Here is a 24603-nt window from a genome sequence, read left to right as displayed (position 1 = left end):
GTGTTACAAAATCATAAATCTGTTTATAAAAAACAAGTTTATGATTTCATTACATATAGTGCACACAGGAAATCTTTCTGTTTTCATGTTGGTGCTGGTATGCATTCTTCTGAAATACATCAATTTCAAGCAGACAATCTAGATAGAATCTTTCCTATTTCATAATGTGCTACTTTTGAACTCTTTGTAGGGAAGAAAGTACAAGTGCAGGCCTGTGCAGTGAGGCAATGTTTGGCCAGTCTACCAAAATACTGCATAGGACAATTGGTGAATCAAGTGACAAGATTTCTTTCCCCTGATATCACAATATGTCCCGCATTCCTTCTCTCTTTTTTGGAAGATATTAAAATCATGATACTTATGTACAAAATTATTTTGGAGATCATTTTTTTATGTGGTGGCATTTCAATTGAGTCACCTGTGGATGAATTAAGGACTGTTGTGGTTGTCTACAGTTGCATCTGCAAAGTCTCTCATTAAAGCATTGGTATCACTTGGTGTACAATATTTACACCATGGATTCTCATACCAGAATCAAGATATAAATAACCAAAATTCTACATTGAAAGTATTAGGATGTCCTGAATTTTTATTCTTTGCGTGATTATGTTTAGTGGCTTCACGGATGAGTTCCATAGGGCCTAACACGAAATATTTCATAGGGCACAAATTAGAAAATTACACTTTATTTATAGGCATTAAAAGGTAACCCCCAGATCCAACAACTTTACATATTTGCGAAATGTTACAACCCACTTCATCTCACCCTTTCAGCATAGCCTCCTATTCCTTTCTCCCTCATGTACACACCTAGCTTCCCCTTAAGTGCATCACTGTTATTCACCTCAAATACTCCAAGTGGTAACAGGTTTCCATACTGTAACCAGTCTCTGGGTAAAGAAGCTTCTCATGAATTTTGTATTAGATTTATTCATGACTATCTTGGCCCAGATTTTCCTCCCTCAATAGCGGCAAACACGACGAACTTTGCCGCTATGGAGGGACACAACTGATCCGCAACATCTGACAATCTCACTTACACTCAAATCCAGGAGTTACCGTGTGCCTCCAGGGGCTCCAGAGGACTGTCCCGCTGGACGCTATAATTTGGGAATTTGGGCTGATTGTCCAGTGATTTTTATAGTGATTTTTTTTTATTTTCAGGGCTGATGCTAGCAGGTACAGTGTCTGCTCAGGAGTGCATCTACCTTTCCAAAGGCACTGGAAGCAAAAATTTGACACTCATCATAAAGATCTTGCCCCAGCACCCAGAAAGGGGTTAACTGAGTGGCAGCAGATATCGAGCTGACTGCAGCAGTGTTGGGTACATTTTAGTGTTAAAATTGAGTGACCTTGGGTGGAATCTTGTGGAGGCGACAGGGACCTTGACCACTGACTAGGGAACTGGGAGAGCTCTATGTTGTCTATTTTTGAGAAAGCCCACCACTGCCTGTGCCATTCAGGCATTTAACAGGGCATCAGTGGACATTCCCCCGGAATCAAGGACCCGGAGGTGGAAGTACCGCCCCGTCGGCTGACAGCTGCAGGCCAATAAGGGAGCAGCTCTTCTGTGCTCAGCAGTGCCACTGGGATGGTACTGGTTGCTGCCCACCCGAGGTCTTGGATCGAGGAGGGGACCCAGGCACAGGTGAGTGATGTCAGGAAGGGAGTCGCGAGGGAAGGGGGTCAGAAGCAAGGACGGATGGGTAGTTCTCAGCGCCCATCTCCCTTTGCCAATGCTGGGACCCTCAATCAGGCACTGAGCATCTTTGAATGAGGAACACACCCCCAGCCCTGCTTGGTAGTCCACAAGCAAACACGACTTGCCTATTGTGCTCCCCTTATGGTGCGACCCCACCCACCGCTGGGTTAATACCCAGCAATAATTGCCCACTTAAGGGCTTCAATTGGTGATGGGGTGGGAACACTGTCCACAGGCCTTCCCGCCACGGACTTAATTGGGGTGAAGGCGGGAATGTGGCAGGGTCCCATCCGTCACCATCCCATCCAATTAAATGACCCATCAGCTCCAACTTCACCAAGGCCGAGGACACAAGGTTGAGGCCCTTGAATCTTGACCCAACAGGTTCTTGTCACCATTTATGGTCCACACAAGCCTTCTCTCTCCCTCTTCATCTATCCTTATCCTTCTTTTCCTTTCCCTGTTTTTGTACTTATCTCACCTCCTCTTAAATCCTTCTATGCTATTCACCTTAACTGCTCATTGTGGTGATGTGTTCGACATTCTGACCACTCTTTGGGTAAAGAAGTTTCTTCTAATTTCCCTAATGGATTTATTTATGGCTGTTTTATATTTATGACCTCTTGTTTTGGACTTCAGCATCAGTAGAAATATTTTCTCTAAATCTACCCAAACAAAGACTAGGATTTTCCACTCCAGGCCTAAGTCCCATGGCGGGGGTGGGAAGCCAGAGGAATCCCGCTGCAGAGCCTAGCGGGAAAATCCACCAAATTGCATGATGCTGGGCTGATTAATTTTGCAGCTGGGGGTTTTCCGAGGAATCGCGTGGCGGGGTGGGCAAGGAGTTGCGCACCCTGCCATCATATCGCGCGTTGGAGTTTGGAGCTGGACATGGCAGGCAGGAGTCAACCAGTACATTTCTTCAAGCAGTGGAGTACAGGTGGGTCGTCCTTTATCTGAGAGATGGGAGGAGGAGGCCCACCCATCTCACCACACCTGCATGGGAGAAGGCTAGGGTGGGGAATGACAATTCAACTCATTGGAGGACCGAACTGCATTGCAGGAAAAGAATGAATGATTTCATCTGCGCCGTCTGGGTAAGTCAACCCTCCGCTCCCCGTACTCACCTCACTGAATGGGTACTGGGACATGGTCCTCAATGACAAATCCACCATCTGTGCTGCCCATGCATAAAAGACCTTCGCGAGGTGCTGGGGTGCTGCCTCATAGCCCTGCTGCAGTCCATGTGGTCTGCAGGTAGGGGGGGTGATTGGGGGTCACTGACCCAGGCACACTGAAGGCACAAAATTAGGGGGTGGCTGGGGTGCTGGTTGGCATAGGGGGCAACTGCAGACACTGCTGCTGCCTCCATGTCTCTGTTGTTCTTGTCCTTCTCGCTGCTGGAGCTCGCAGGTCTGGAGGGTGCTGCCGAAGTACCCTTAGGAACCAGCAACAGTGCATCTTTCATATGGCACACAGTTGCCAATGGGTTGGTGGTGAAGATTGGCAGCATGCGAATGTCACCTGCATCACAAGTGCTCACAAACCATTTTCTGTCTTTACGCAGGAGAAGTCAGCACACAACAGGTGCACGAGAGAGAAGATGGGAGGCAGCATGCCCAATCTGTGCCCCCTCACACCGTATGAAGAGCGGGCTGCCAAGCTGGCAGGGGAGGACCGTAACCATTCCTGTGGTGACAGCGAGCCAGCCTCCCCGGGTCATCCAGTGAGGAGCTATGTTTAATCTCTGCACATAGAAACCAGAGGGTGATGCTCGCTGCAATGTAGGAGGCAGCCTATCTAGCCATTCATTCTCTCCGGTCTCCATTACAGGCGCCAGCAGGAAGAAGGTGAGGCCAGACCCCAATCCTGAGCTCAGCCCCAGCCTGCAAAAGGATGATGATGATGATGATGACAACTTCTCACCTGCAGAGCCATCACAGCATTCACCTGTACCCTCCACCAGCCCAGAGACACTCACCTCACTGGGTCAAAGATCTAGTTTGGACTAGGCCTCACACTCTGGCAGTCACCACACAAACACATGTCCACAGCAGAAGGAGGCAGGGAAAGCCAAGATACCCGGCACTTGGAGGGCTGCTGGGGAAGAGGCCTCTGTTAAGCCTGAGTCAGATGATGAGCCTCTGAGAGCGGTCCTAGACACGATGCTGGAGATGCAGCGAGAGGTGAGTGAACATCAGGCAGAGGTGTCAGAGGCCCTCAAAAGAGTGGCATGAGGGACAGAGGAGTCCATCCACCTGCTCTCTGATGAAGTGGCACCAACATGTGCATGCATCAAGATCTCCATGGGGAGGATGGCGGATGCCATGGAGAACCTGGTCCAACAGAACGCCCAGCTACTGCCAGAGATGCGCTCAGACGTGCGCCCCATCGCTGTAGCCATGGAGGACCTTTTGCAGTGGCTGCGCGAGAGGGGAACAGAGCACCTCGATCTCCCTCCAGGTGCCCCTTTCTCTCAAGGAGTCAGGGAGGGCCCTCGGGCACCCAAACGGAGGAGGAGCGTCAGGTGGACACCTCTGGGGTCTCCACTCAGAACTCGCCAAGGGTGTCCCAGTATTCCGAGTCCAGTCTGTCTATGACCCCATCAGCTCCAGCCTCTGGGACCTCTGAGGGTGCACCTGCCCCAGAACAAGAGATCTGAAGAAAGCCGGGGCCCTCCAGGCCTCAGGCCTCCAGAGCATGCCCGCTAAAGTCATTGGAGAAGACATAGTGGTCAGCAGGCTTCCTCCATCTCTGCTGCGGACATTGGGGAAGCACCTAGACTTAGTGGTAGAGTAAGGAAACTTGAGAATTTCTAAGTTCACTCTGGTAGCACAGTGTACAATCATTGTAAATCGCTCTTTCACACTTGTAAATACATGTATAGTTGCACTTAACAGAGGTCTGCTGGGTTTTTCTTGCTTCCATTCATGTTAATGCCTGTGCGTCACCCTCCCCAATTCAAGGGGCCAACCAAGGCTGGGTCTCTGTCCCCCTGAATCATACCTGCTCATGGAGGCATCAGTCTTTGCCAAGGCCCTTGCGAGCCACATGCTATAAGCAGGACTTCGAAGGGGTGGACAGTGCCTCAGCAGCACAATGGTGCGTGTTTCATTTCAACACTTTCTACCCACCACATGTAACCCACACCTTCCCCCTCATCACCCCTAACCCCCCCGATGTAACCTTTACCCTTCTAACTGTCACCCTTGAATCCCTCCTCCTCCATAACCCTGCAACTCATCACTATCACCGTTCACACGCCCTCCCTCCCCGATGAGCCCACCCCAGTCATGGTCCCCATGCCCACCCTTATCCTGCCCACCCCTAGGATCTGCATCAACCTCCGAATCCTCTCAACAACCCTAACAGGCCATTCACCCACCACCAACGGACCCTCACCCTTCCACCCTACCGTAACCCACTTCCCTTTTAACTGTAACAGTTCCCTCCCACCACGAGTACCCTTGGTTTGCCCTCCCAGGATTCCACAATTGACACCACAGAATCCTCCCTCTGACCCTTCCCTGTCCCCGGGTCCCCTGCTGTCCTCCACCCCTCACGATCCCCTCTTGTCCCACGGCCCTTGCAACCACTCCCCCGGTCCCTTCCCCCACCGCCCCCACTAAGGCTGCATGCTTACACCAGCCCCAGCATCCTCACCCACCCCACCTAGGTCTGCCATCTCCTCCCCTCCCCATGTCCCATCAACCCGCTCCCTCCGCCCCGCCCCATTTGCCACGCGCCTTCCACCTGCGTCAGCTGGCCATCCCAATAAGTCTTGACATGTGTACGTCACATTGGTCCAGTTGTGTTTCGGACTGGCATGTACTCCCGCTGGCAGGGTGGATGATCGGGATGGGGGAGGGGGGACAATTCCCGTTGGTTGGTAATTTGAATCCCACTAACGATATGTTAAACTGTTTCCCAACGGCCTTTGCCGGGAATGGCGACCCACCATTATCCTGCCATGATGGTTGGGGCCACAAGTTCCCGCCGTCATTTCCCGTCATTGGGAAACCGATCTTTTGAGTCGCACTATATTGTCCGTCCCTGCATGCCTCGAATCCCGCTACTGGTGGGAGGGGACGATTCCACCCAAACTCTTAACAACCTCTACTAGGTAAGTTCTCAGCTCTCTCTTTTCCAGAGAAAAGTGCCCCAACCTGTTCAATCTTTCCTGATAAATATATTCTCTCAGGCCTGGTATCATCCTCGTGAATATTTTTGCACTTTTCAGTGTCTCGAAATCCTTTTTATCATGTGACAGCTAGAACTGTGCACGATGCACCAAGTGTGCTCAGGCTTCAATACATGTGCAGCCTTAAATTTTCGGCTATTCAATCCTATAACTCTAAAAGTGAACCCTAAGTGTTTGGTTTACTATTTTTATCACCTAATTAACCTGTGTCACTTTTGTTAGCAATTTGAGATTGTATACCCTTAGGTCCTTCTGCTTCTTGACCCTATTTAGACTCTCATTATTCAAGAGGTATGTGACCTTTCTATAGTTCTTACCGAAATGCACCACCTCACACTTTTCTATATTAAAATTCATTTGTCAGTATACAGTCCGTGGTTCAGGAATCAAGTATGAAAGAGATGGGTTAATACTGACTAGGCGGGAGAGAATGTGTACTGCGAATGGTTCTATCCTCTCTAACAAATCCTCAATTAAATTCTCTTAGGAGCACGACTCTGGAAGGACAATTATTTGTGATTATTGGCGAAAATGATTTCTGGCCTATGTTTCATTTACTGGAAATAATGCACATTACAAAATATAATCGTTAATAAACAAAAAGTGCACGCAAATGTGATTTCCAAGAACAAGCATGGAGTGCTCTCAGTTGCAGCAGACAAATTGCCTCCAGTCTGGAGTTTACAATCTATTATATGTCTTATTGATTAAAATGTCTCCCCTATATTTTGCCAGGTCATTAGCCAGTCTAATATAGGTGTCACGGATCTCCTCCAGTTACTTAATTGTAACAAAGGAACCTTAACCCATACAAAAAAATTGAAAGCAGGTAAATTACAGACCATAACCAGGCACTGCCAATCTTTGCAAAATGCGTTAGATTCTAGAGCAGTCCCAGTGGATGGGGAGTTAGTAAATGTAACATTGCTATTCAAGGGAGGGTGGAGAGAGAAAATGGAGAACTACAGGCCAGTTAGCCTGACATCAGTCGTCAAGAAAATGCTGGAATCTATTTTTAAGGAAGTCTTAACAAAGCGCTTAGAAAATCATAATATGATCAGACAGAGCCAACATGGTTTTACGAAAGGGAAATCATGTTCGAAAAATCTGTTGGAGGTTATTGAGGATGTAATTAGTAGGGTAAGCCAGTTAAAACATTCAAACCAAAGATAGCTTTCTTATTTTAAAACAATGGCTACAATTAAACCTGAACTAATTAATGCTGGATGGTGTCCTCCCCACTACTGTTCCCTTTGCTTTCAAAAGCAAACTGCACGCAAATGTGATTTCCAAGAACAAGCAACTGTGCTCCTTTAAATCCACAACCTGACCCCTCTGTCCTTCCAAACCCATTGCCGATCTCCCCCTCCTCACTAAAAAATACTGTCATCTAAATCTGTGCTCATTTTTTTTGCAATTCCTACAATCCATGTTGTACACTTCCCACAGGACTTCTCAGCCGTATGCAAATACGATATTCTCCCACTGACTCTGTCAGGATCAGCATTGGGGCACTAGTGAGTGAAATCCCAATATGGCAATGAGGATTGCTGTTCATAGATTTTGGAGCACTGTTTTTAAACAACTAACCCAACTTGTGCACAATGCAAGTCTGATTCTTGTAACATTAATATATTGACAATCTTTCTGATCTTGTATATTATCCCATTTGTAAATAAATGTAAGCAGGTGACATGACATTTCTGTCTTCTGAAGTGACATAAGAATATAATGGACATAGTACATATTGTCCATCTAGTGACTTTGCAACTTTAGAATTAACTATTAGACCTGGTTTACACAAACTCAGTGTGGAAAAATTAGCTACTAGCCATATGTGGCAAATTGGTAATCCAGATTTGGCTAATTGCATTTTGATTAGCCAATAAAAAATATAGGAATAGAATTATTGTTGCGCATATAATCTCAATACTCATATTCACATGGCATATGCATGCGTACTTTTACATTTTCATGCATTTGTTGTTAAAATGGCAAGATGAAAAGCAGCATATATGAGCGTTTTTTAATCGGTGTGTGTGCTTCACTTCCTTAGTTATTGGTCATCTATTGATGTGTTGTGCAGCCCAAATAGAAATGCCACACTTCAGCACATTGGAAGCATCATGTATGGAGAGGGGTGGGGTCATCATGGTCAGCTCAACTGATCAGTATAACTAGTTCAGGCCAACAGAAGAAAGCAACCCCAACAATAACAGGTAACTGCAACTAGTCACTTCAGGGTAAAGGGCAAGCAGTATTCAACCACTGTTGTTGGGTGGCTGAGTTGTACTATTGTATAGAGTTGATCTGCAGATGCTTCTTGGCTGGAAACTTTAAGTTTATTCACAATATACTCAGCAGCAACTACACTTGTGCTTTCAACTCCAACTCTACCTCCACACTGACTGCTGAGGTGGCCCGCACTACACTCCTATTGGTTACTACAGGACATGTGATCCTCCTTAACAAATGTTATTCTTAAAGCTACATTACACATTAAATAAAACCATAATTACTACATTCCACCCCCTTTAACTTGGCTATACATATTATATTTACAAGTACACATTTTTCAAGACAACATAATATTTACACTGGGTAAGGAATTTACAAGTTCAGTCTTTCAGGTGGTTTCCTGGTACATGTGGAACGTCGCAGCTCCACAATTTCAGATTCTTTGTCAGGAACCTCCTTTTTCGGAGTTGCCTGAACAAGAGGTTCTTCAGTGGGCACTTGCAGTACTGTATCCTCAACCCTTACAGAAACATCAGACATGTCAGTCCTGGGTTGAGTATCCTCAATAGGAAATGCAGACCCAGTCATGATCACTGGTGGAACCAAATCTTGGTGATTTGTTTCTTTCTTCCTTAAATGGTCCAGATGTTTATGAATGATTCGGCCTTCCACCTCCATATGGTAAGATAGAGGTCCAATCACGACACTTATTTCACCCAGTGGTCCTTCCCTGAAGTTCTTCACATATACCGTCTCTCCCACAGTAAATTTCCTCTCACAGACTATGCCAGTCCTGTCTAGTTTTCTGGCTTAAAAGCAAAATACTGTGGATGCTGGAAACCTGAAACAAAAACAGAAAATGCTGGAAAAACTCAACAGATCTAACAGCATCTTTGGAGAGAGAAACAGAGCTGATGTTTTGAGTCTGTATTGCCTGAAGAATTTCACTTTTTTAGAAGGGTCATATGGACTGGAAACGTCAACTCTGTTTCTCTCTCTCGACAGATGCTGTTAGACATGCTGAGTTTTTCCAGCATTTTCTGATTTTGTTTTAGTTTTCTAGCTCCCCTGGCTCCTTTCCACCTTCCCCTCTAAATTTGGCATTATTAAGCTCAAACTCATCCTGAAAGAGCGTTTCAACAATAACTTTGCAGGTGTGACACCTGTTGCTATATGAGGGGTAGTACTGTAATGAAAAGGAAAGCATACTAGCTTGGTTGCTAAGGAATTGCCAGTTAACTTTTTCATGCCTGCCTTGAACGTTTGAACTGCCCTTTCAGCCAGTCCGTTTGAGGAAGGCTGGTACAGTGCAGTTTTTACATGAGTGATACTGTTGAGGCTGATAAACAGTTGAGACTCAGCACTCATAAATCCAGTGCTGTTATTGGAAACGACTACTTCTGGTAGTCCATGAATGGCAAAACTCTGACCTAATTTCTCAATTGTAATGGCCAACGTTGGTGACTTCACCTCATATACTTCCAACCATTTTGAATAGGCATCAACAATGAGCAGAAACATTTTCCCCAGGAAAGTCCAATGTAGTCAATGTGTAACCACCACCAGGGTCTACCTGGCCACTCCCATGGGTATAATGGAGCTGTCACTGGCAACTTTTGCAGTTGCTGGAAATTGCACACAATGCTTTACTAAACTCTCTATTTCACTATCAATCCCAGGCCACCATAGATAGCTGCGTGCTATGGTCTTCATTCGGGAAATTCTTGGGTGGGCACTGTGTAGTTCAATTAAAAGTGGCTCCCTTCCCTTTGGAAGAACTATCACTCATGCTCCCCACAATAAGATGCCATCCTGGCTGGTTATTTTATGTCTTCTGTTGAAGTACGGTTTCATTTCATCAGATACAGGCTCCTGTGACCAACCATGTAGCACCTGTTTTCGTACTTGAGATAGGACTGGGTCCTGACTTGTCCAGTCTCTGATCTGTCGAGCACATACCAGTGAGGAATCTAAGTAATTTAGCAGTAAAAGAAGTTCCTGTGGAACTGGGAACTGCTCATCATTTTCTTGTAAAGGCAAATGACTAAGGGCATCAGCATTTGCAATTTGATTGCCAGGCCTATGTGAGAAAGTGTATTCGTATGCTGCCAGAATTAAGGCCCATATTTGTATTCTTGCTGAGGCTATGGGTGGTATAGCCTTGTCCTCACTAAACAATCCTAGCAATGGTTTGTGGTCTGAAACATTTGTAAAATGATGGCTGTGTACGTACTGGTGAAATTTCTTAACACCAAAGATGGTGGACAGACCTTTTTCTATCTACGAGTATCCCTTTTCCACTGTGGTGAGCGTTCTTGATACGTAACCTATTGGCCATTCTGTGCCGTCATCCATCCGATGAGGGAGCACTGCTCCCACCCCGTAGGGAGATATGTCACGTGTCAGCACCAATTCTTTCGTCTCGTGATAATGCACGAATAGATTGGATGAGTGCAACAATTGTTTCACCTTTATGAAAGCTTCTTTCTGGGGCGCCTCCCAAGACATTGGTTCTTTTTGGTCGAGGATGCAGGGGGGCCAGCACTGTAGACAAATTGGGTATGAACCGCCCATAACAGTTGGTCGTTCCTAGGAATGATTTGAGCTCTAAGGTGCCTCTCTTGTGGCTCTTGCTTTCTCCCTAACCAGGTGGAGGCCCTGTTAATCTACCCGGTGATCCAAATAGATTACCTCCCTCTCTTGGAACGTGCACTTTTCTTTTTTTAAATGCACTCCAGCTTACAAGAAATGTTCTAAGTCTTCTTCTAAGTTTGCCAAATGCTCTTTTTCAGCGAATCCTGTCACCATTACATCGTCTAAATAGACTATAACATGGGGCAGTCCCTGCAGTAAGCTTTCCATAGTTCTCTGAAAGATGGCACAAGTGGAGGAGACATTGAAAGACAATCGTATATATTGGTACAACCCTTTGGCGATATTAATTGTGACAAATTCCCGGGAGGCATGATCCAACTCTAGTTGTTGATAAGCATGACTCATGTCAAGCTTTGTGTACATTGTTCCTCCTGCCAGCTTGGCATACAGGTCTTCGACTTTTGAAATGGGGCACCTTAGCTACTTGATTAACCATCAGTTTGCAGTCTCCACAAATTCGGACACTTTGGTTGGGTTTAAGGACGGGGACTATGGGTGCTGCCCATTCTGAGAACTGCACAGGTTGTATAATGCCCAGTTTCTCTAGTCTGTTCAGTTCAATGTCAACTTTTTCTCGCAGGGCCGGTCTCACCTTCCTGAAATGAGGGGCTGCTTCCGGATCCATATGAACCTTGGCATCCACACCCCGGATTTTCCCCAGTTCATCCCTAAAGACAATGGCGTACCTTCTAAGTAACTCTGGTAGCGCACTTACTCTCAACTGGAAAATTTCAAACCATTCTAACTTAATCTCCTTTAACCAATTTCATCCCAGGAGGCTTGGCCCTTCACCTGCTACCAGCATCAAGGGTAGCTTTGCCGATTGGCTTCCATTATGGACAGTTACTCTGCTTATGCCTTTTACTTGAATTATTCAACCGTTCATGTTTTTAGCTTGGCAGCTGTTTCTTCTAAACTTAATTTGTGTTCACTATTATTCAAGTATCTAAAGGTATGTTCCCCAATTACTGTAGTGGAAGCTCCAGTGTTCACTTCCATTTTAACAGGTTTGCCATTTACTTTCACTGTGACAATGATTGGTTCTGTCTTTCCAACTTTCAGATTAAACAAGTAAATGTCTGAATTTTTTTTTAAAAATGAAGAGTCATTCGGACTCGAAACGTTAACTGTATTCCTCTCCGCAGATGCTGCCAGACTTGCTGAGTTTTTCCAGGTATTTTTGTTTTTGAAATGTCTGAATTTGTTGTTTCAGTCTCGTCTACATTGTAGATTTCATTGGGCTTCTTCTTTTGTTTACAAGCCCGCTTGAATCTTTCCTTGCATTGCCTCATCATATGTCCATTTCTATGACAATAGTAGCATTCAATTTTCTTAAACTGCCAATCGCGACAAGGCTGATTGTTTCCACCTCTATTAAAAGTATTCTTTGATTTCACTGCTAAGTTATTTTTCTTTATTCTTCAGTTAGCGGGTGCTGTTTCCCACTTCTCGGCAGAGTCTCATTTTCTCGCGTCTCTTTCGGCTGAGGTTTCCCGCCCGATGTGGAGGATGGCACCATTTTGCATACCCTGTATTGATTTTGAATCTCTTACTGCGCTTTCCATGGCCAGCACTATCTCTAGCCCCTTCTTGAAATCCAGGTTCACTTCGGACAATAATCTTTTCTGAATAGTGTCCTCTTTCACACCACACACTAAACAATGTCTGAGCATGTCGTTCAGAGTTGTACCGAACTCACAATATTCCATTAGCTGCTTCAGGTTTGCCACTTAACATGCAATTGTCTCACGTGAGGCTCTATTTCGTGAATTAATCCTGAACCTCTGCATCATGTCTGAGGACCTGGTTTGAAAGTGACTTTTCACGACGTCCACCAATTCATAGAAATTCTTCGAATCTGGGGCACTGGGTGCAATCAAAATTCGAATCAGACATAGGTTTGCTCCCACAAGTGCTCAAAAGGATCGCTCGCCTTGTCTCGTGCCCCATAATCTCGCTCGCTTGAAAAAAGAACGTGAGGCATTCTATGTGTTAAGGCCAATTGTCTGTGGCTGGCTCAAAAGGATTAATTCTCCCAAATTGTGGCATTTTGAGAAGGGATAACTTCTTCAATTCTAACGGAGCTTGCTACGTACAATCACTGGGCGAGGTGCCAATTTCTTTCTAACTTGGTTTCTTCTCTTCAGTCCTCTTTTATCCTCATCACCAGTTTGTTGTAGGGTGGCCAAGTTGTACTATTAATCATAGAGTTGATCTGCAGACACTTCTTGGGTGGAAACTTTAAGTTTATTTAAAATATACTCAACAGCAACTATACATCTGCTTTCAACTCCAACTCTATCTTGATACTGCTGAAGTAGCCCGCGCTACTCTCCTATTGGTTACCACAGGTTATGTGATCTTCCATAACAAGTATTATTCTTAAAGGTACATTACACACTAAATAAACCCTCAATTACTACAATCCCGTTCTGGATTGAGAGTAGGGATGGGCCTGCATGGCGCACCTCGCTGGGCAAACCAAGGTTCTCAGCATTCAGCCTGATAAAGTTAAAGTTCTGCTCACAACAAATGGACAAAAGCCTAGAAGCTGTACTAAGTGTGCAATGTCTAGCCAGGTTTCAACTTCAGTGAAAGAGAAAGACTGCAAAGCTTTGCATTCAATGTTGGTAGATACATGGGCTGTACCTGTATATCACGCAAGACATTTTCTACTGATATAAAATGGTGTCACCATGACCATGAATGTGTATAAAAGACAAACTCACACAGATAGTTAAATAATATCTACTCAATTTTTACATGCTGTGTATATGCTTTGAAATAAGATGCCTGCTTTAAGACAAGGAAAAAGCTGCACATGGAAAACTAAAACCTGTTCATTTGAAATCATGAATTATAGCAATTACATTCAGCATAGAAGCATTCTGAGAGCACAACAAATGGAGCCAAACAGTCCAAATGTCTTACTTTATTGTATGCATTTGTAAGCATCAGGGTACATTGATACAATTTCCTTCAATCTCATGTCTACATTCCAGCATCACTAACATCTCAGTGTGGGGTCAGGCCTGGTTGAAAATGAGGTTACTGCAATCAATATTGAACATCTCTAACAGTCATCAAAAAGCAAGGCTGCACCTAACCATCCTTTTTTGTGAGCAATTGCAGACTGAAAATGATACAATATCTGGGAGGCCAGATGCCTCAATTACAAAAATACCAATGAACTAAACTGATGCTGGATATCTGAGTACATCTGTCATAACAAACATCTCATGTATCCTTCTGTTCCAATACTGGAAATAAAACTCAATTAACACATATCTACAATATCAGAGAATGAATTATGATGCATAAGGAGATCACTTTAGTCATAGCAATCAGGAAACTTTTACCTGCTGAACCTGTCTATGTATCCTGTAGTGTCTGCTGATAGCTCAATCTTTTCCGTTTTATAGGAGCTTTATGCTGGATTATGTAACAGGTTCAAGAGGCTAGCAAACTGCAGGCTATACTAATGAGACCACCACCTTCTTGCATGCTTTACCTCTCAATTAAAGGGTACCTAGGTTGGCTGACAATGAACAAATGGTACAAAGTCCTTTGTTGTGATTTTAATTTAATTAAAGGTGTTGAATGCTCCTTTTCTGCGTGAGGCTCCTTGTGGAAGAGGATCCATTATAGAAAACAAGACAAACATTTGTGTCTTTCACAGCTTCAGGACATTCCAAAGTGGTTAACTCTCGACCAACAAAGTACTTTTGTAAAGTGCAGTCACTGTTGCAATGTAGGAAACAAAGCAGTCAATTTGTGCATTGCATCAACAATGGAATAATATTATTTTAGATGTTGGTTGAGAGTTAGCCGATGGCAAGAATGTCAGGAAAACTCCTCTGCTGTTCTCTGAACAATTCCATGGGATATTTTACATCCATCTAAGAGGCAAAAAGGGCATCTTTTTAACATCTCATCAACAAGGCAACACTTCTGATAGTGTAGCATTTGCTTAACCTTGCATTGGAATGTCAATCGAGATAATGTGCTCAAATCTTTGCAGTGGGACATGAATTCAAAACTTTTAAATTTAGAGGTGAAAATGCTATCACTCTGCCACGGCTGACACATTCTGGGCGAAATTTTAACTCAAAACCTATTCATTTACACAGAGTTAAAATCGGGCTCGATAATTATGTAGATGACGGTGACTTGGTGAGAGGAAGCAATGCAAGAAGATTGCTAATTTATAAAGTAGTTCTATTGTAATTTCCGTAAGCTTCATTAAATGAACAAGTAAAACTACAAGCCTTTAAATGATCAAAAGATTTGTGGTTGTCAGTTTTTTTTTATTCTTTCATGGGATGTGGGTGTTGCTGGCAAGGCCAGCATTTGTTGCCCACCCCTAATTTATCTTGAACTGAGTGGTTTGCTAGACCATTTCAGAGTCAACCACATTGCTGTGGGTCTGGAGTCACATGTAGACCAGACCAGGTGAAAATGGCAGATTTCCTTCCCTAAAGGACATTAGTGAACCAGATGTGATTTTACGGCAATTGACAATGGTTTCAGGGTTACCATTACTGACACTAGCTTTATATTCTAGATTTAATTAACTGAATTTAAATTCTACCAGCTGCCAGAGTGGGATCTGAACCCATGTCCCCAGAACACTAGCCTTGGCCTCTGGATTACTATTCCAGTGACACCACCATCTCTCCCATCTTAGGTGTTATGTCCATAGCACTTGAAGAAGTGACTATTGGGAAGAAGAAATATTAGATGTGTGTCTAGATTGTAAAACTTGATGATTGGCTCAAATTTCACATTCTCTATAAAGTGACCATCTAAAAAGACTATTGCTTTAAAAGATTCCATTCATTAAAAGAAAAACAACGAATGAACAACCAAAAAGCACACAACCAAATTCCTTAAAAAAAGGCTTCTATGACTGCCCATCCTGGTTTCCCCAAGCAGCCCAAAATGCACCCCCAAAAATAAAAATTATTACATAATAATAAAAAATTAAAGAATGCTGAAAAAAATCACTAAACTTATGCACCCTATGTTACAAATCCATCCAACTCCCACTTCACACGTACACCTAATGATCTCCATTTCTTAGCGCTGGAGGCTTGCTTTCCGATCCATTCCCAACATTTGGATTCTTCAGTTGGGCTTCAGGCTCAAAACTTTGTGTTACACGTGTGATCTTTTTGATTTCTGCTCATGTATGAGAGAAATGTTGCTGAGAGTTTCCCATGTCCTGCAGGCAGCACTTTTCTTCTGACCTCACTTAGGGCCTGATTTTCGCTCCCAAAGCTGGTAGAATGAGTCAGCAAATTTCCGAGCTCACTAAATCTGCCTTGAGAGAAAGTGCTCTTTCAGGCCCAATTTTCATTCCAGGGGGGTAGTGGGGGCGGGGGTGGGAGGGAGTAGTTGTGTGGATGCGGGAATCATTTGAGTCCGCCATGCCCAGATGTAGATCGGAGGAGATCACAGGAGCTGCCAAGTGTTGCAATGGGCTGTTTAAAAGGCCTGACTTGGTTCTTTGGGGTTTTGTCCCAGTTGTTTAAGGACCATATTTGATCAAACATAGAGCTAATTTGGTATATTTCATTATAACAAACTAAACAGGCTGAATTTTCCTGTTTGGGCTGTGATCTCGACATCGGCCTCAATTCCGGGTCAGAAACCCAGAAATTGCTGTGGCAGCTATTGGATGTAGTCTACTCAGAGGCAGCCAATTAAGAAGTTGCCTCTAGGAGCCCCATCCAGTTAAGGACATCAACTACCCTTGCCGTGTGGGCGCTGCTGAGAGGCCAGCAGCAGGAGTATCAGCGGTGCCATGGAGGAGCCTTCAGAAAGAGGGGAGCAGCTGTCATTGCAGCAAAAGTGACTGGAGCGGAGACATCAGTCTCCATGGACTGGCTGCCATGGCATGCCTTCTGCTTGGGGAGAGCTGAGCACTGTGGTTTAATAATAGCAACTTAACAAAAGGTCGCGCATTGGGCTGAATTTTCCTGGGCCCATGGAGGCAGGACCAGAGCTAAGTTGCAAAATAGTGCATCAACCACCTGTGTGTGCCATCAGAAAAATTGAGAAACAATGGGGTTAATTTCCCCATTAAGTGCCCTAACTGACTACTCACTACTGCTGGGCAGGTAGCTATCACTGCTGGGAACCCATCTCCAGGAAAGGCGCCCGGAGGTAGGAACATGTTGTGGAGCCAACCCAAGAAGAGTCGATCATATTTTTGGCCTCCAAAGTCGCCTCTGTGGATCTGGAAAAATTCATCCCTATTGGAGCAAGTAATTTTGTTATGTATCCACTGAAAATGAATGGATTGAGAAGTATTCCTCCTTACCTTGGCTATGATGTGGCATAAGTGGGCACCTTCCTGTGTCAGGCCAATAAGGCTACTGACGGCTGTCTCAATGTTGTATATGTTGGTTGCTGAATCTAGTTGCCTCACCAGGTCCTGTAAAACAAGGCAATGCATGTATAAATATCACCTCTGAATTTAATGGTGTGATATCAATGCATGACTTCTAGCTTCACACAGATATCAAATGTAGAGAACATTTGATCTGTTTAAGTACTGTGTTAACATCTGCAAAAGACCATGCTGAGCAAAATGACACTGATTTCCTGCAAGGAAACAAATACTTGGTAACATTACAAATGATTTTGAAGTTGGCTGTTTTCATATGAATATTTTCACAATACTGTTATGCAATAATGTGACAAAGAAGATCAAAATTCAAATTCATTAAAACAAACAAGCAAGAGCTTTATTTAACTCTTGAACAAATTCATAATAACAGGCGGAGATAGGGAAAGAGAAAGAGCCTGAGAGAGAACAGTGCCAAATTTTCCACTTTAAAAAATGATGTCCATAATTTGACCTCGAAAGTTGTGATGAAAATGCTAAATGTATATGTTGCATAAATCTGTGACATTCAGGACACCATGCAAATAATATGAAATGAAATAAACTTGAATCATATCCCAAAGTAATCATTTGAATGAAAATAACTCCAAAAGGATGACCAGACAATGCTTCAAAACGGAAATACACAAGACCAGTTGGGAATTCACTTTCACTTCCAGCCAATCCTGATAACGGTTGTCAGACTGAAGGACACCAGCCACATTGCTGTTTTATCTGCCTTCTAAGGAATTATCTTGTTCATTGAAGTTCATTTTCAAATGTCACATATTGGTGTCCATTTTTGATGAAAGCTAGGTTGTATTTGAATCTTCACAAAGAGAATATGCACAATGTTATCTAACTTATATCCATCCTATCAAATGATAAAACAATGCAAATGTCCTTTACTTCAATATTCATGTCAGGTTAATTTTAAACTAGCTGCTAAAATGTCTCCAGTATTTGATAAAATACTCATATGTTCACATTGTAAAAAGTTTATAGACACAAAAATTGTGGAGTTGTTTTGTCCCTATTTGTTCCTACACCAGATACATTTCCACTGATACTAGCATCCTTTGGTATTTCGTGTAAGCAGTCGAAATGATAATACTAATGATAAGTTGTTTGTCTGGTAAGGTTATCACAATCAAGTCCATTGCTAGCCTCAGCTAACATCCACACACTTTGGATAACCCAAGGCTGCTAAAACCAATAGCAGCTTCAACACTACTATCTATTTCATGTGAGATGGACTGGTATTTAAAGTCAGGTATTTTACCAGTGGGCAGAGTATGCTCAGACCACATGAGCAATGCAGGGTGTGTATGGTGCCCGCCAACCGAAATATCATGCAAATGCGCAATGACGTTGGGACGTTCACCCAACATCATTGTGTGCTATTTCACACTCGTGCATGTTGGGCGCACGTCCACACGCCGAACTGAAACTCCTGCCCATTAAGTTTATTTACAACATACTCAGCAGCAACTACACGTGTGCTTTCAACTCCAACTCTATCTCTACACTGACTGCTGAGGTAGCCCACGCTACTCTCCTATTGGTTCCTACAGATCATGTGATTTTGCCCAACAAGTATTACTCTTAAAGGCACATTACACACTAAATAAAACCATAATTACTACACCCTCCAACGAAATTCACTGCCCCTGCTTATTCCGCCACTCCACCATCCCCCCCCTCCCACCGATTGGCCCTGGTGAAACTGCCCCACTCGCTTTGGTTGCCTTACTACAGAGACGATCCTCATGGGAGGCTGGCTACAACTCCACTTGTGGCCACCACTCACAGTGGCATTGCTGGGACTGGAGAGCTGCTGGCCATCTGAGTTCCTCCCAGATTGGGGTAGACATTTCACCGAGCCAGTTAACAGGCAGCTGGCTGTAAGCTCAGGTCGGGGTATCCTGGCCACGTAGCGGTGGCGGAGGGGGGGAGGTGGTGGACCACTGCCTCCACGAAGGATTCCAGCCATGATTACAGATGCAACTGAGGGAAGGTCTTCAACCCATCAGTTTAGACTAACTTCAAACCAAGCAGTGAAAAGATAGCATACTATACCATCATGTCACTTAATTCCATTGCGACTCATTAAACTCTTTTCTCCTCATATCGCTGTTTGTGAGCTTAGATCTCATTTAAGTATGCCCTAGCCTTACACAGGGTTTGCTGAAAGTGTCGAGCATATAGTTCTTACTACATTGGGCGGTTGTTCAAAATTTATCAAATAAAGGTTATGGGGATTCAAAAAATTCTGTGAGCCTTCTCAAAGGCTGTAGGGCAAAGAAATGAATTTCATTCCAAAAGCAAAGTAACCCCACCCAAAATCATCAGCATGAAATGTGGAGTGCTGCACTAGTTGTTAGAGGTACAAGCAGAGGCAGCAGGGAAGAGGAGTTCAAGGAAGAAAGTTAGTTATGGAGTAAAGAAGTTGGAGTAATTGCTATTCTTCAGGACAACCCAAGAGTAGTGGGCAGGTTTGGAAGAGGAGAGTGCAGCCAAAGTTGATGTGGTCCAGCCAGAGGTCTGAGCAACGGATGGCTCCAAGTAAGTGGTGGAAGATGCCTTGTCAGTTCTCAAGAACGTAGAAGTAAAGAGACCACTGGAGATCGGGAGGTTGAAGGAGTTTCCAAGAGTTTGGAAAGAAGAATTAATATGGAGGGAGACAGATCAAAGGAATTTCATACAAATGCCCTAACACTTAACTGTAACTTCACACAACAATTACCATAAGCAGAATGGTCAACGCTTCTCTTTGAGATAAGTTTTACAGCTTCCGCTTGTGAGACGGGCATGTACCTCACCCCATGATTTTACGAGGTGAGTTATTACAGGAACATAGGTGAGTATGTTTATTTATTATACAACTCAAAAATTACATTACACTAAAAATATCGCATAAAAACTTGGATATGGTGCTGAGCCATCTATCTGATTATCCCAAGAAACACTTGCCTTTATCCAAAACCTAGCCGCATTATATGAAGAATTAATGCACTCTGACTGGCTGCTAGAAGACTATAAATCAAAGTGGCAGGATACATGCTTGTCACACTGAAGTTAAAGCATTGATGGATTTTTATTATGCCTTATAAATTGATTACTCAAATGTCAAAAACAAAAAGTCTTTATCTATTGAATTTGGTCTGTCTGGTTCACTAAAACCTTTTGGCCTCAGCTCAGGTATGAACTATATACTAGAAATAACTAGAACCTGAAAATATGCAAATCCAACCTGTAAAAGGTAGAGATGCCAAATGAGTGGGAAAAAAAATAGAACATTTGTTCAATATTTCATACAGATCATGTTCGCAGTATGAGAAGGGAAAATATTTGCTAATGGTAGAATGCATTTGTAAGCACATTGCTTGGCCAATCTTTAATATTGTTACGATCCCTGTGGGGAAACCCTAAACCAAAATAACCAAATTTACTGACTGAGCCCCCAAATGAAGAAATTACCACCAAGATTTCATTTTTTGCAGCTTTTACTTTAACACAAATCAGGACCAATGCAAAATAACCATGAATTAACAGGCAAATGACACTTCAAATAAAAGGGAAAATTTAACTTTAAATAGTCAATACCACAAAGATGCATCTTATGCAACCACAAACATTCGCATCATTTCCCTGCACAAATGTGGCACTATGTAGCGACAGTGTTCTACAAGATGATGTTCTTTATTCACACAGAATAGGTCAGGAGTCCTATCCGACAACAGCTTTCACCTTCGAGTTTCACGGGAAAGATTATCATCAGTAAGCACACTTCTACAAATTTTCTCTCCCTCGGGTCATGACAGTCTTGGTAGTGAAGCTATCCAGAGTTCCTTTTCAACTGACCAGCCAACAACACCCCAGTTTACTGTTCACTTTTGGGAAAAAGCTCTTTATTGTCACTGAGCAATTAAAACAGCCTTCCAGGTTTTTAACCTTTTTAGCCAGCTTGCATAGTACTTCAAGAGCTCCTGTCTCTATTTCTGACAAACAGGAAAAACTGACCTCTTCCTGAGACTGCTTTATTCTCCTCACAAGAATTATGTGTTCCTCTTTCTGACTCTATCTTCTTTCTTTTTTTACCTACATCTATGCGCTGATCAACTTCACCCTCCAGCTCCTTTGCTTGTTGCTCTTCTTTATGCCTGCAGCTACAGGTTTTCTTTCTTAACCTCATTCCTGTTGGTACTGCTTCCAGGACTAGGATCACCAGGTCACATGGACCAGTATTTATTATCCAAGAAAGGTACAGCTGATCCCTTTACAATTGATGCTAACTCCTTAAAGTGCTTTTGGATCATTCTTAAAAACAATTACAGATTTCAGACATTTTAAAGAAATTAAACATTTTCTTTACTGTACTGCTTCTGGGTCGAAGGTCGTCATAAAATATTGAAGCCATTAGTGAAACAGAAGAGAAGATACAATATTTTTACAAAGGAGAGTTCTCATAAGTATACACCTTAGTTAAAACAGTACCTCTAAATTTCCCTGCGCACAGATTCTTTATGGAATTGACAATTATTTTTAATCCATTTTGACCAATATACTGCATCTTGCATTCTGTTTCATAGTAAAAGATTGCGTTTAACAAAAAGAAATTACTCTAAATACATTAAAAACTTCAAATGACTAACACTATCAGGAAATGAAACCCAAAACCATTTCCAGAGGGCATCTGAAAAGGCAGCAACATTATATGTCATGCGACACCGTCCCCTCACTTGCTGTCACTGAATAACACATTCCATTTGAACTGGCAGATCGGAATCAGTTTCTTTTGACAATCTGTGTAGTCTGATCTACAAAAAATAGTTTAATAGATTCTTATCTATTCCTGTAGAAGCAAAATAAACAATTTAACCACTGATTCTTAACAACATATTAATCAATTCAACCCTTAGTTCTTTCCTTTTATAAAACAGATGGACATTCATGATTACAGTGGCTGTGATTTATTGATATGCACTGCAGGTGGAAGGGGTATCCCTCTGCAGGCATGTACTTGGAAAATTACCCCAAAAGGATTATGTTATAAATCCCTGGGAAAAAGAAAATGGAGTCCTGTTCCTGGTTCAGTGGCTTTGAGGCTCAATATGCACTACAGAATTAAAATACTGCACATCCTGGAAAGCTGAAAAAAAACAAAAAATGCTGGAAATACTCAGCAGGTCTGGCAGGAGCTGTGGAGAGAGAAAAACAGAGTTGATGGCCAGGGTTTCCCTGCTGGCAAGCGGGGGGGGGGCGGGGTGCGGTCTGCTTGCCGACGCGTAAAATGATGCGGGATGATGTCGAGCGGAACTCCCGATGTCACCCCGCCTCATTTCAATTTTCAGACCGGCGGGGGCTCAGCCGAATCAGCTGCACGCCCACCGACCTGTCAATGGCCTATTGAGGCCATTGACAAAGTAATTAAAATAATTAGTGGACCTGCCCGCCCAACCTTAAGGTTGAGGGGGGCAGGCCGGGAGCCCTGGCGGGCTTGAGAAAAAGCATGAAACCCCGTCCACGGGCGGGATGAGGTTTCATGTAGGTTTTTAAAAATGTAATAAAAGTGTATTTAAAAGTGATGGACATGTCCCAACTCATGTGACAGTATCACATGAGGGGACATGTCAGGGAAATTTGTTTTTTCTGTTTTTAAGATCTTTTATTGTGGAGCCAATCTCCCTGAGGCAGCAATTAGCCTCAGGGAGATGAGTGCGCTCTTTCGCACGCATGCGTGAAAGAGCGCACTCTCGGCTCAGGGAATCCTCCCCGCTCGCACAGGGAGTGCATAGCATTTCCTTGCGGACGTCACGCTGAGTGGGCCTCAATTGGCCCGCCCAAGTAAAATGGCGGCATGCCCCCAATCAGGGGTGCCAATCAGAGGCGTGCCCACTCCTGAACTTCCCCCCCAATGGGGGGAAAATTCTGCCCAATATTTCAGGTCTACAGCCCTTGATAAGAACAGGTGAATTTTGCATGATTTCACACAGCTGCCAGAGACACGTTTACGTCTGGCACATATTGAGATTTCACTTGTGCACCGACAGTTCAGTGATTTCAATTGATTTTCCAGTGTTCATTGGGCATGTGAGCCCCATCCCTGATAGTAGACAACACTAAATTTACTCCATTAGTCTTCTGACATGCCCAGAGCAAAGTATTTGGCTTGCTACCATAGTACACAGTACTTTAAAGTACAGTGACTGTTAATATGTAATCAAATGTGGCAGCCATTTTGTGACGCCATAAACAGCAATTGGATCAATGAACCATTCATCATTTTTTGTATGCTGAGAAAGGAATGTCAGTCAGACATCAAAAGAAATGTTTCATTAATGTGATTAAAAGTTTTGTAGCTACCTGAATAGACAGGTAGGACATTCATTTAAAAGCTCGCCTGAAACATCTGCATTAATATAACACTTCCTTGGTGCTGAACTGGAGTTTGTCCACTGACAAGTTCTGGAATGGGGCCTGAGCCTAGAACTCAACAGCAAGAATAGTAACAACTGACATAAAACTGATGCGATTGGGACAGTTCTATAACCCTGCACTCCCAACAGGCAATCCTCCAAGCCACTCACCATCCTGGCTTGGAAATATATTGCTGTTCCTGCACTGTCACTGGGTCAAAATCCTGGAATCCCTTCTAACAGCACTGAGGGTATACCTACACCATATGGACTGCAGTGGTTCAAGAAGGCAGCTCACCACCCACCTTCTCAAGGGGCAACTAGGGATGGGCAATAAATGCTGGCCCAGCCAGCGAAGCCTGAAGGAATACAAAATATATATATATATAGGTTGGAGGTGAGGCACTAAGTCTATAACCAGGATTTTACAGCCTCACTACACTGTGTCTCCCCACCCCAGTGGATGTGGTGAGCCACAAATCTTCATTCAGTTCAGCAGGACCATGTTATCCTGCTGGACAGGAGGGGCCATAAAATCCGGGCCTATGTGAACTATACAGCTTTCCACTGGGATCACAGGATTATCCGTTACACATTCTGTATTGCAAAGCTACATTTCTAGTTCTGAGGATGATATTTAGAATAAGTAGTCAACCAAAATCCTGCAGTCACCAAGGCAACAAAATTTACAAGGGAAAACATGGAGCTTTATATATACATGAATGCACAAATGTAATATAATGAAGTCCGACTTGTCATTCTCTTCAGGGACAGACAGGTCTGTCCTGCTGCTGAACATCTTAGCCTGTTTTTGACTCCGAGCATCAAGTCCTACACTTTCTTCTGCTCCATAACACAAATCAAACTGGTCTGCAGGAGATTCAATGAATACAATGTTCCAATCAGTCTGTGCCCTCATCTTTAAATACACGTAATAGATAGGGACAACTTTGTAACAATTCCTAGATAGCCTAATTCTCAAAATATAGCTCAATAA

At 43.5% G+C, this 24603-nt stretch overlaps 1 protein-coding gene across 1 annotated transcript in view; it reads right to left on the bottom strand.

Moving 5' to 3' along the window:
- The window catches only part of insc (INSC spindle orientation adaptor protein), a 273444-nt gene that overhangs the window by 211228 nt on the left and 37613 nt on the right, over positions 1–24603 (bottom strand). Inside the window, exon 4 of the mRNA XM_078547877.1 lies at positions 17122–17235. Within this exon, the coding sequence (XP_078404003.1) occupies positions 17122–17235 (114 nt within the window). The remainder of the gene's footprint in view (positions 1–17121; positions 17236–24603) is intronic.

This window comes from Cetorhinus maximus, chromosome 9 (genome assembly GCF_964194155.1).
Source record: "Cetorhinus maximus chromosome 9, sCetMax3.hap1.1, whole genome shotgun sequence".
Lineage (NCBI taxonomy): Eukaryota > Metazoa > Chordata > Chondrichthyes > Lamniformes > Cetorhinidae > Cetorhinus > Cetorhinus maximus.
This window is presented reverse-complemented; position numbering and strand designations above follow the sequence as displayed.